The sequence below is a fragment of the Aulonocara sp. 'chitande type north' Nkhata Bay genome, linkage group LG18, assembly GCF_057382095.1.
Source record: "Aulonocara sp. 'chitande type north' Nkhata Bay isolate Kocher_YH1m ecotype deep benthic linkage group LG18, A_spYH_male_GT1.1, whole genome shotgun sequence".
Taxonomy (NCBI): Eukaryota; Metazoa; Chordata; class Actinopteri; order Cichliformes; family Cichlidae; genus Aulonocara; species Aulonocara sp. 'chitande type north' Nkhata Bay.
In genome coordinates this window covers 14,288,042-14,300,097 of record NC_141361.1, presented here as the reverse complement: position 1 = coordinate 14,300,097, position 12,056 = coordinate 14,288,042, and the positions used below count along the sequence as shown (strand labels likewise).

At 38.0% G+C, this 12,056-nt stretch overlaps 2 protein-coding genes across 3 annotated transcripts; both read right to left on the bottom strand.

Moving 5' to 3' along the window:
- Nucleotides 1–2,115: 2,115 nt before the first annotated feature.
- On the bottom strand, nt 2,116–3,120 carry LOC147308181 (chemokine XC receptor 1-like). The gene has a single exon (XM_086272176.1). The coding sequence runs from the start codon at nt 3,118–3,120 to the stop codon at nt 2,116–2,118; it is 1,005 nt and encodes a 334-aa protein (XP_086128302.1).
- Nucleotides 3,121–6,798: 3,678 nt separating this feature from the next.
- LOC147308180 (uncharacterized) lies at nt 6,799–9,734 on the bottom strand. Of its 2 annotated transcripts, XM_086273211.1 has the most exons (4): nt 9,089–9,728; nt 8,268–8,385; nt 7,988–8,156; nt 6,799–7,476 (listed from the first exon to the last, which is right to left on the bottom strand). In XM_086273211.1, the coding sequence occupies exons 2-4, from the start codon at nt 8,350–8,352 to the stop codon at nt 7,377–7,379; spliced, it is 354 nt and encodes a 117-aa protein (XP_086129337.1). In that variant the 5' UTR covers nt 8,353–8,385; nt 9,089–9,728; the 3' UTR covers nt 6,799–7,376. The 2 variants fall into 2 exon arrangements, with proteins under 2 accessions (XP_086129337.1, XP_086129336.1); XM_086273210.1 differs by having other exon boundaries at nt 8,268–9,734.
- Between the last annotated feature and the right edge of the window lie 2,322 nt (nt 9,735–12,056).

Here is a 12,056-nt window from a genome sequence, read left to right as displayed (position 1 = left end):
TTTCAGATGAGAAATTATGCCTTTTGGCCAGTAAATATGGATTATGTTTAAGGTAAGCATTTGGTGCAGCTAAACCAGAGGCAGCAATTACCTGCCGTATTTTTGTTGAGCCCAGCGCTCAGCGTAGTTCTGTAAGTGATTTACTTTTTCATTTCTAAAATTTCTCCGCCATCTAATGGAGAAGGTCGGGATTGCATTCAGGTCAAAACCACTGCTGTATTCACTGTGTTTCCTGTAAGTATGAGACTTGGAATCGAATTTATAATAATAAACTTCGCATTTACTCATTTCTGGCATAAGAAGTATTCACTAAATTAATAGCCTGATAAAACAGTTTTGATAACCTGTAAGTTTTACAACAGTATAATTTGAATTTCTATTATCTCATTTAAGGAAATGGTAGGAGAGGAGGAAATGTTTTTATGGCTGTTGTTTAACTAAAAATGTTTAAAAATTACATTTCAGATTTTCATCAAAAACAGTTTTTATTTTAGTTGTTACTTTGTAGCCTGAAAGGATGCTTAGAAATAACTAAAATGCTGTTTTCTCAAAATAAATGTATTTATATTTTATTACTGGAAATCTTTACTTCACAGCTTAAAAATGAATTGAAAAACAAGTCAGTAAACAAAACAGTATAGCACAAAGTCATTAAAGTGCACTGATATCAGTCTGTCCGGTCAGCTAGCATAAACCATTGTGAATCCCTTTCATCTGCTTTGGTGTAAATGAAAGTAGCAACAGGGGTACTGGAGAGGCACCTGTTTTATATAAGAGAAACTCGGTGTCTCTATGATCTTTCCACTCCGTTACATGTACAGGGAAATGGCCCCCTCTGCCTTGGTCATGGATACTTCTTTAAGACACTGTGGCTAGCCTGGTCACGCCCCACAGCTTACGTATAAAACAGCTGTTAAGACGTGAAACCGGTGGTGGTTTGATCGGAGGACGGCAGAGGTTTCAGGATGATGGAATAGGTTGTAATAATGCAGACCTTCTCTGGATGAGTCATGTGCTCTTCTTTCACCGTCAGATTTATCCAGACCACGTGGATTTATGCACACACAACCCACAGCAGTTATTAATAGGATCAGTTTTCCTGATATCAAAAACATGTTGATTTTCCTAAATTGTAATGGCATTTTTGAAGAGAAACACGTGTAAAACCTGCACACACTGTTTTATTAGTCACTCAGACTATCATTGATCATTATTGAAAGAAATTGTCATGGTCCTGCGACCATGACTCAGTGACTTTATGTTTATGTTCTTTATTGTTATTACTTTCATTATTATTCATGGCTGTTTTGGGATGGTTTGTGTTTGGGATTTTAGACACTGGGTTCTGGGTTTGTGCTCCCTCTGTTGGTCCCTGGTGTTAGTGTTCCCCTGTCTCGTCAGGTTAATCAGGTCCAGCTGTTTCCCCCACCTGTGTGTGATTTCCCAGTGTCTCTTTGTGTATTTATAGTGTGTGATTTCCTCTGCTCCTCGTCGCGTCGTCTGTGTTCATACCCTGTGAAATCCCCTGCGTGCTCTCCCTGCTGTTCTCCCTTCATGTTCAGGTTTGCCACTCCTTTGTGTAGTTTCACCCAGTTTAGTTCATCCTTAGTTCTGTTTTGCCATCTCCACTTTATGTTTGATATTGTCAATAAATCGCCTTCACATCTGAGTAAGTACTGCATTTGAGTCCTCCTTTCCACTCTTCACACGGCCGCTGCCCCGGACCGTGACAGAAATATGTGTTTAAAAAATGTCCATTGTTAGTATAACACTCTTCTCACATTGGCACATTGCTGGGAGTGCATCATTTCAAAATTTACCACTGGCCAAATCTGGCCCTTACACTTCACAGTAGTGACACCATAAAGTAGTGCTGTCAGTGCATTTTTTGTCAGTTCGGCCTGCCATGGCATTATACAGAATTTTGTTAGAAGAGAGAAGTGAAAACGGCTTCACTGAACTTCAGCAACAGTTTATTTTTTTTACACAAAACAGTGTGAATGCAAAGGAATGCAGTGAAATGCACATATGTTGTTGTTTTCTTAGCTGGCTCAATGAAAAACTGAAAAATAGATATTATGTAAAAGCATTTACAAATTAAATCAATATGTAAATTTAAGACAGATTGTTTAATGGATAGTCATGCAGGTCCTCGTTGACAGCAGTACTTTGTTCTGTGAAAACAACTTTCTGGCTAATAGTTGTGTTCCGGCCAGTGTCTCTCTCCCTGTTCTTCCTGCACACATTTTCACAGTGCAAAAGATTCAACAGATGCTTTCGCAACTTCTGTGAGATCATATACAGCAGAGGGTTCATGCAGCAATGAGAATAGGCAAGCATTTCACAAATACGAGACGTGATAGCCAACCGTTCCTGTGTTTTACAACCTTTGGGTGTATAGAGAGAATTGATTAAAAACATAATATGGTATGGCCCCCAGCAAATGAAAAATGCTGCAACAATACACAACAGCACAGCTACAGTCCTGTGCTTCTTTCTGTTTAAAGCTTGTAAAACCTTCTTGAGGATGGCAGAATAGCAGAAAATAACAATGGCAAATGGGAGGAAGAATAGCAGCGACACTTGGAGGTGTTGCCCGAGGTTGTCTTCAGATGTCTCACAATAGGTATAATTCTCCCAGTTTCCCACCTTTGTGATCACAGCTTCCCTCAGGGATGCAGAGATGCTGATGACCCAGGCAGCTACACAAGCACCAATTGCGTACTTCTTTCTATCTAGTTTGTTCAGCTGGTTGTGCAGCACCACAGTAATGAAACGATCCACTGTCATCGCAGTCAGCAGAATGACACTGCTGTACAGACCAACAAAGAATGCAGCAGTTATGAATTTGCAGGAAAGGTCTCCAAAGACCCAGTGGTGTAGATAATCAACAGCCCAGAATGGAAGTGTGATGGTGAAGATCAAATCAGAGCAGACCAGGTTCAGGATGAAAATATTTGTGATACTTTTCAGGTTCTCGTAGATGAAAAGGACACATAAGAGGAGACCGTTGCCTATGACACTGATGATGAAGATCAATATGAACAAAGTGCCAGTAAAGGTTGGAAAGTTAACCTCACATAGATAATGTTCTTCTTCAGTTGTGTAGTTGCTTTCCATTGTCAAGTTTCTATAAAACACAAACACAAAACTAGATTTTTAAAATGTAATTAAACACATTAACTAAGCAATTTTCTTTATGGGAATTTCTTTTTTTATATTTTAGTTTTTGTATGATCTGTAAAACACAGAGAGTAATAAAGCACCAAATTAGGAGAAGAGGCACAGCAAATACTGATCAACTTACCCCAAGCATCAGCCATCAATTTCCTGTGCTGGAAAGGTTTTGATGTTCTTAAGTAAACTTATAGTTCCTCTTTTTAAGTTAGTCAGAGCACTGCCTTAAAGGAAAGCACACATTTTTTTTAACATTGTTTGTCATACTTTTTACTGACAAATAACTGTCTACAAGCATCCTGCATCAGTCGTACCAGACATCAGAAAATAATATAACCTATAAAATCTGACAAGAGCTGTGTTGAAACTTTAAAGGTTATCATTTTGAAAGCTCCAGTTTGTATTTTGCTTTTTGTTTCATTTTTTTTAATGTTGTTGTGTTGTACTATTTGTAAGGCAAACCATGCGTAGCCAGTATTAAACTTCAGTGCACAAACATTTCATATTTTAAGATCTTTAAATATTTCTCCAGGATATCAGGATATCTTATTTATGTGTTATGCCTTCAACATTAGTCAAGAAAAATATAATGTAAATTTAAGTAAAAGGAATGAAAGTCAGACAGTGTTGACCTGACTCTCAAAATGGACCATTTCAAATGAAATGTGTTTAAGCACAATTGTATGACACCTTGTTCTGATGTTAATCTATTAGACCTACGAATAACACATAAAGCAAGTCATTGGGGGTTATTGAGTCAGCAAAAACAAATGCATTTGAATCCAAAGGAAGTCTGCACAGTCAAACTTGAGATAAGCAAATGTTGACCTTTATTGTAGCTTAATGGCGCTTAAGAATAACAAAGTCAAAAAAACACTTGAGGGGCAACACGAAGAAAGTTCAACAAAGCCAGCCTTTCTTTTAGTTAGCTGCCTTAACAAAACCTAAAAGAGAGATGAACAGATACCCGTCAGAGATAACAGGTATGGATGCATATCAGCCTTTTCTGTTAGACTTTCTACTTGTGATTCTGTGCAAATGTAACAGGGTCATAAATCACATCTTGTTATAATTACACAAAACGTGTTATTAATACCTGACTGTTAGGACCTCCAAGCCTGTAGTTATGTTCATTATCAGTTAGGGCCCCTCCTCATTGTTCTTCTTCTTTGGTGCAACCCTATAAATACAGTGTACCTAGGGTTGCCAACTCCCTGAAAAATAAATAAGGGACACCTCGTGGCCAGGGCCGAGTGACCCAGTTGTCTTCACCCTTCCCAGTGTGGTGAATTTTCTAGCTCTTTTTTTGTGTGTGAAATTATTTTTTTAACCATTTGACTTGAAGTTGATTTAAGTAGATGCATATTCTATTCTTTGTGATATGAACACATGTGAAACAAATGATCATTTAGCCACTTATTTTTAGCTCAAAATGACAACATTAACACAATAAAACAGGTCTCTTTCTTAAACAGAAGCCTGTCATGCTTAACTTTTGAGAATATAAGTAAATCTTTCTTTAAAAGAACTCTGTCCTGCTTAACTTAAAATAATAGAAAACAATAGAAAGAAAAACATTCTTGTAACAGTGCACATTTAGTGCATTTAGTACAATTGGCTTCAGTTGAGGTATTATTTCAGCTTTTCTAATGCTAATCAGCTGCTCCTGTTTGTAAACCCGCTTGTTCCCATGATTACGCATCTTAACTCATCATCATTATTCATCTATGTATTACTTTTATGTATTAGTCATCAATTTGTTGTAATCATCTATCCTTGCAGTTGTTTATTACACAAAATAAGTTATATTATCACACTTCTGGCCACATAGCGCTGATATTCACTGCACATGCCCATATTAACTTTTTCCAGCCAGGTGTTTTCCTTTTCCCATTCTTCCCTTTCTCTGAGGGGAACAAACATTGCTGCTCTAATGCTGGGCTCACACTGTGCGGTTTTAGGCCCATTTTGAGCCGATTTTTGAGTGATCGGACCGATTTTGGCCTTCATCGTGCATCGTGTAGTATACGTGGGGTGACGAGAAGCGATTAACACCTCACGACCAGCTCCCGATTATCAATCGCTCGTGATGGTGTCGCCACAGGCGCTCACACTGCTCGCGCGCAAACACGTAAACGTCGGTGAAAAAGACGGAGCAGCACGGCTGTGCAGCGTGTGATCTGGACACAAGTGATGGAGGCACAACTTGTAGAACTTTGGAAAGCTCATCCGAGCCTTTTCGATGTGGCATCACAAAAATTATCATGACCACAACAACCGTGAAAATAGTTTGATTTACACTGCTGCTCAATCACAGCTGCCTGATCAGTGTTTTTCATTAGCAATTTAGCAAAGTTGATGGTGGTGGTGTGTCTGTGTGAGTGAAAGACAGAGAGAGCGAGCGAGCGACAGATTTTCTGTTATAACCTTCATGTTATGGAGACACAGTGTGAGCACTCAGGTCAGGCATCAGAGCATCGGGCGGAATAGTGTGAGACCCTGCACGTGACCTACCAACTTCTAACCCCTGTGAGTCAATCGTGCAGTTTGAGCAGGAGCTGAATATCGCGACTGAAAAAATCGCACAGTGTCTGCCCAGCTTTAGGTTTACTGTCATCCGAGACTTGCACCGCAGTGTCGGCGTTTGTTTCCCTGTTGGCCATGCTTCTTGTTGTGGTCATCTGTTGTCTTCCGGTATTTTCTCTGTAAGCGACCTTTCCTCGACCAATGAGATGAGCAGTAATCTGAATTGTTATACTCGAATTGTCATAAATGTGCTGTCAGCTCATTGGTCACAAAGCAGGAGAGGGGCTGGGAATTATGTTTTCATACAAAGCGTTAATTCCATTAACATTTATAGACTACTTTTGATTCTCACTGTATTATGGGACAAAGTGCGTCCCTTATTAGCTCAATACGGGACATGTACTTTTGTTTCTAAATACGGGACGATTCCGTATTTTAAGGGACGGTTGGCAACCCTAAATGTACCCCTTTTGCCTCTCCCCTTTTCTATAATTCCCCTGTGGGAGAGGTGGGTGTCATTTCTTACCAAAACTGTAAAACACACATATAATTTAGCCATCTGGGTGGCTATAATTTAGCCACCCAGATGTTTCTGATTGCAATTTTAGTTCAATTATTGTCATCATTATGCCTGTTTTTTGTTAGATGCTATAAATGTGTAGTATGTGTGTGCCACATATGTGTTCTAGGAAACGTGAATGCTAGCATGAATAGATAATTCTTGCTAGCTTGGAAGTTGTGGTGGGTTGAGCTAACCCTCTTCCCCGCTGTTTGTATTTGGTTATACACTGTAAAAAAAAACGTGCTGTTTTTACAGGAAAACCCTGGCAGCTGGGGTTACCAGGGACTTTTTGTGGATCCATAAACTGCAAAATTAACAGGGAAATATCGTACAAAGAACTAATTTAAAATGGTAGAACTACGGTGAAACTGTGCATATTAAATGGAGCTGCTCTGTAAATTATACATAAAATCTATGCTGAATATTATATGTTTTAATGTAAAATTTTAACCATAACCCAGCAAATTTCTTACTGCTACGCTTACACCCAAACATGCAAAAATACACATGAGAAAACACAAGAGAGGAAAATATCACTTTTGGGAAATTTATTTTGCAGCCACATTAGCAAAATGACAGCAAATGGATCCATTTTTCCAACTAACACAATATGCAAGGCACACAGCAACTACACAATTCAATCAAAATATAGGCTATAAAAGCTGTGGAACATTCCTGCAAAGCAAGAACCATGTTCATGAAACAAGCATTTGTTAGACCCTCCACCAGAAAAAGTTAAATAACCTGTTAAGACTTTAAAACAAAAAACACATATTGTGCCAAAAATGATCATAATCACCGTGCAACGCAACACGCACCCTGCTGTCACCACAACCATGGCCCTGGTCAGAAAACATCAGCAAAACCACGTGGTGAAACAAACCTACACATGTGGTCTAGAAACACTGCAGTAGCAGCATGTTGTTTTTTTTCTTTTCTTATGTAAATAAAGAACATTCCTACAAAGAAAGAACATCTTCATGAATTGGCTTCATGCATTCGACCAGTAAAAGGTTCCAGTACACATTGTGGAACAAAATTAACAAAGTAAAACTAACAGTCCACAGAGAGTCAAGATTTAGGCTTAGCGCCACTCGTGGTCGGCGAGATCCTAAATCAGGGTGAGGACTCGAGGGTTCACACTGAGACGACGCTTTGAGTTTTTGTTCTCTACTTTGGTTCCTTTTTCTGGGTTTATGGAGAAGAAACACCTGTAGAATAACAATCATATAAAAGTTTATTAAGCATTTTTATAATTGATCAGTTAAAATACACATACAAAGTAAGTAAAAATTAAGTATATACATATATATACAGTCATGGCCATGACCACGTTCAAGACAAAGTATAACCAAAATGCTGTGGGGAAGTGAACAATGCATGGTCAAAAGTATTGGCACCCTTCACGAGTGTCTTCTGCAGTGATATGTCACACTTTAGCATTGTTAAAATCCAAAGCAAAGGTTATAGGTAGTCAGACGTCAGTTGACGCTTGGTCTAGCCCTGAGTCTCGGCCAGGCTTGGACCCGGATTCAGACTGTTAATGTATTTAAAAAAACCAAACAAACAAAAACAACAACAACAAAAAACAGAAAAAACAACTGAAACCGGCTCCAAAGCCGACCGAGACTCAGAGCCAGACCTGGACTCGAACCACATCAAAGCCAGACTCCAGATCCCAGAGTCTCAGTTATAAGAAATAACAAAGCCATATTTGTTCACCTCTGAAGAAACTCTAAAGTGGAAGCCAGCTCAGATGGATAATGGATGTTGAAATTGTAGTAGCTCCCGAACATGAGGCACAGTGCAGAAATGAAGGAGGATATGTTTGTGCTGACGAGGTGCCGATCAACACTCAGCATGTATCTTCTTGAGGAATAGCAGGACTGTCCTGTGAAGAAATTATTTAACAGGTTATATCAATAAACACGGCAGTCACATGACATTCTATAAAAAATGCACTTAAAAAAAAAAAAGAGAGAGAGATATGAAACAGACTTACCACACATGATAATAGTGGGTGTCAGAGGCACTTGCTCCAGTTGTACCTCATCTGCCAGACATGTATCTTCAACACAGAGAAGCATGGACTCCTCCTTCTCTTCAAAGTAGCTGAGTAGCTGTTTAAGGTAAAAGAGACACATGTTTCTGAGATAAGAATGACTATCCTTCTCTGGCATATCACTGGCTGAACTAGCAGATGCCATGGTTTCATGTGTGTTTTCTGAATATTCTGTACTGTCATTTGGGGGCTGAGGACGAGATTCCTTGTACATGTCATCAATACCATCTGGGGAACAAGCTTTATGCTTCCTACACATGTGAGAAGTAAATGATGACTTTTTTGTAAACATATGCTTACAACCACTTACTGGACATGACACAGACCTGCCCTCTGCAATATGATCATTTAAGTGAGACACTAGCTCTTTCACTGTTTGAAAATGGCGGGCACATAATGAAACTGCACATTTTAAATCTGCAACAAGAGCTTTAGGAGTAGCTTGAAGTGCAGGTGCATTGTGCACACGATAAAAATGCCCCTTGAAAGCAGAGTACGTGGTGAATGTTTGGCTGCAATTGGCGCCAACACATTTAAAAATACAACAAGGCTCATTCTTATGCACTCTGCAATGTAGTACATAGCCTCTTAATGTGACCAATACCTTTTTACAAAAGACGCAGATGATCATTTTTAGTATTTCTAAAGTTTGCCTGTGCTTTTCAGCTGAACTAGCATGCTAGCGCTAGGTTATGAGCCTTGGTCTAAATATCAACTGGTGCTTTTATCTCGAAAAAACGTCGCCAAGATATTGAACTTACCGTGCAGACTTTCTGACGAACAAACACAGATCCTCAAAAAACACTTGAAATCGTATGTTTGTAATTTGTCCTAACAACGTAGTTGCTGAAAGTTCGATGTTTTCTTCTCCCGTCTTCTCTCTCGTGCTGGCTCGTTAGCTATAGTCGTGAACTAGGCGCTCTTCTCCTCCCGCCCTCACGTCATTATCCAATCAGAGACGAGCTTCAGATGCACATTCAAAATTAGGCGCGCTCAGTGCAACTGTGAGTGGCCTGAAGTAGCTTACAGCTCTGTGGAGATGAGGCACCATAGAGATCCTATGGGAGGCACTGTAAGTTTGTTTAGCCTTTAATAATGAGACATTGCTGACCTAACCCAAAAAAGTATTCTAGTCTAAGTATCACATTGCAATTAAAAGAAACATAAAGAATACAAGCATTATGACAGAAGCATTACTTAGTCGTTAAATAATAATTTCTTATTGGTTACCCTACAATAGGCTGCAAATGATTTAAGAAAAAAACATGATGTAAACAATTTTAATTGTATATTTTTATATAGCCTATAAATGGAGAGGCAACCTCTCAGGTTCACAATGACATCTTCTGTGAAAACATTTTTATTAGTCCAATCCATGACTTTGCATCATTTCATGAATCATGTTAAAAGTAGGCCCAGTACATCCATGCAGTTGTAAAGTGACTTATATATACGTCATGTGTTTTTAAGAAAAACTGACTAAAACTGTGATTTTTACAGTATTTGCATGTCAAATTAACATGATTGTTTGGTTATGAGTATTACGGTGTTTCACTGTTTTTATTCACAGTATTTGTAGTTTTAACCAATAAATTTGATTATAATCACACATTCATGTTGTAAATATAACAGGAACATTCTGTTTAAAGGTTTACAATAATTCACTGTGATCGAAACAGGAAAGTTGTGTTTTGGGGTTTACTATACATTTCTGTAGGGGTTTTACATGGTTTTTATGTCAATTTCACTGCCCTTTTTTACAGTGTAGGAGCTGGAGTGGGCAAGCTATTTATTTGGAGGTCTTTCTTTCTTTTACCTTTTATTGTCAGGTATGTCGGATTTCGTGTTGTTGTTTTTTTAATCTTATGTCAAATATGTTTCGTGTAAATTCATACTTTATGTTTAATGTAAAAAATAAATGCCAGCCCTTTTCTACAATTCCCCTGTGGGAGAGGAGCTGGAGTGGGCAAGCTATTTATTTGGAGGTCTTTCTTTCTTTTACCTTTTATCGTCAGGATCACACACAACCCAGAAACACACCGGTTACACTCACTCACAAAAAGGGGCACTTTGTGGATCATGTGACTCTTCTTCTGCACAAAATTATCCTCATGAGCGCTACCTATTCCAAACTGGAGACATCATCATCATCATTAAAAAAAAATATGACAGCAAAATGCAACTTGGCTACAAATAAGACTAAAATAAACAATTCAAGCTAATACTTTCAACACTATTTGTGCTATCTGTGCTGCTTTCTATTTGTCAGACAATCTGTGCTCTGAAACTCTGAATACATTTAAGCATTAAAGTTTAAATCTATAAAGGAAACATCAAAATCACTTTCGTTTGTGGGCAATACATTAATATTATATAGCAGCAGATTAGAAACATAAGAACATTTACACATTTTCTGCTTCATTAAATCAGTATCAGTATATAATATTTAATGTTACAGCTGGGCTTCATTCAGAGAGTATAGGTATGCTTTATTCCTAAGTTAGAGAAGCTATATACAACAACAACAAAAAAATCTGTAATCACGTGGCACCTACAGCCATTTTTAAATCAATACTTAGAAACTTATAAAATAAACTATTCCAAACTAGGTTATGTATCCAGCACAGGTTACCACATTTTAGGGGGGTGTTCATACCCTTTACTCAAAGTTCAGTGCTGAGCTGAGTTGTTGCGGTGTTGTTTTTCCTCATTTAAAAAAAGAGTAGCAGATTTTTTTCCATTTCTGGTCTAGCACAGTTTAGCAAAGAAAACCATGTAAATAAGTAAAATATTACAATATTCCTACATTACCAACCTCTAGAAGTTTAGACAGAGAAAACATTCAGTGCCACAATGCCGATATGAAGTGAAGCTAAATTCTCCCTAGACATTATGCCTACCAGGACTGTTTCATCTGATACCCTGTCTCTGAACTTATCATGCAGGGTCATTTTCTTTATTTAAACAGAACCAACCTTGATGACAAAAAATAATAGCAATGGCCTGTTTTTCCTAAAATGAAACCATTATGAACACAAACAACAAACATTGTAGCTTTACTGTATGTTGCGTGAGGTAAGCAATGCATTTTGAGGAAGCCAGCACATTTCTCGGTGATGAATTTAAATACCACAGTAATGCTGCCTCTACTGGAACACCGTCAGACATGCATTTCCATGTTTTACAATGTCATCGGGTGAGACTATTACACTCTAAATTTAATCTGTGTGCTTTTGAAATGTTACGCTGTGTTCTATGAAAGTCAGTTCTTTTTGTCTGTTCTAAATAAAGAAGTTTTCTTTTCAGTTGCTATGCAGTTTAGTAAGAATTTTCTCTCTTTTTTTTTTTGTTGCATATTTAAGTGTTTTTCCCATGACATTTATGAATATATAAAAGAAATGAAGAAAATAATGAACTGTTAAGCTTAATGTTCCTTTCAAAATTAATTTAATGTTGAACTAAAATAACTCCCAACTACCATGTGTTGAGAAATGAAGGTTGAAAACTGGAGAATGTAAAGAGTGCAATTTTTTTAGTTGACTACCCTCACAACCACTATAGATCCAGGGAGGGAACAAGATAAGACTTAGCTGATTATAGGAAGATAGTCAAGACAGGCCAAAAATCAACTGTAGGCTTTCTTGTTGCCTGTCCTGTTCGGCACTGTAGCAATCAGAATTATTTTCTGAAGACCAACAAAAAAGCCCAATGGATTTATTTTTCCAAGTG

Bases quoted from the DNA above. Each gene is read 5' to 3' on its own strand.
- LOC147308180 (XM_086273210.1), bottom strand. From the start codon at position 8,958: ATGATCATCTGCGTCTTTTGTAAAAAGGTATTGGTCACATTAAGAGGC. The intron at 8,157-8,267 runs GTAAGTCTGTTT...ATTTCTTCACAG, and splicing joins ACCCACTATTATCATGTGTG to GACAGTCCTGCTATTCCTCA. The intron at 7,477-7,987 runs GTGAACAAATAT...GTTATTCTACAG, and splicing joins ACTTTAGAGTTTCTTCAGAG to GTGTTTCTTCTCCATAAACC.
- LOC147308181 (XM_086272176.1), bottom strand. From the start codon at position 3,120: ATGGAAAGCAACTACACAACTGAAGAAGAACATTATCTATGTGAGGTT.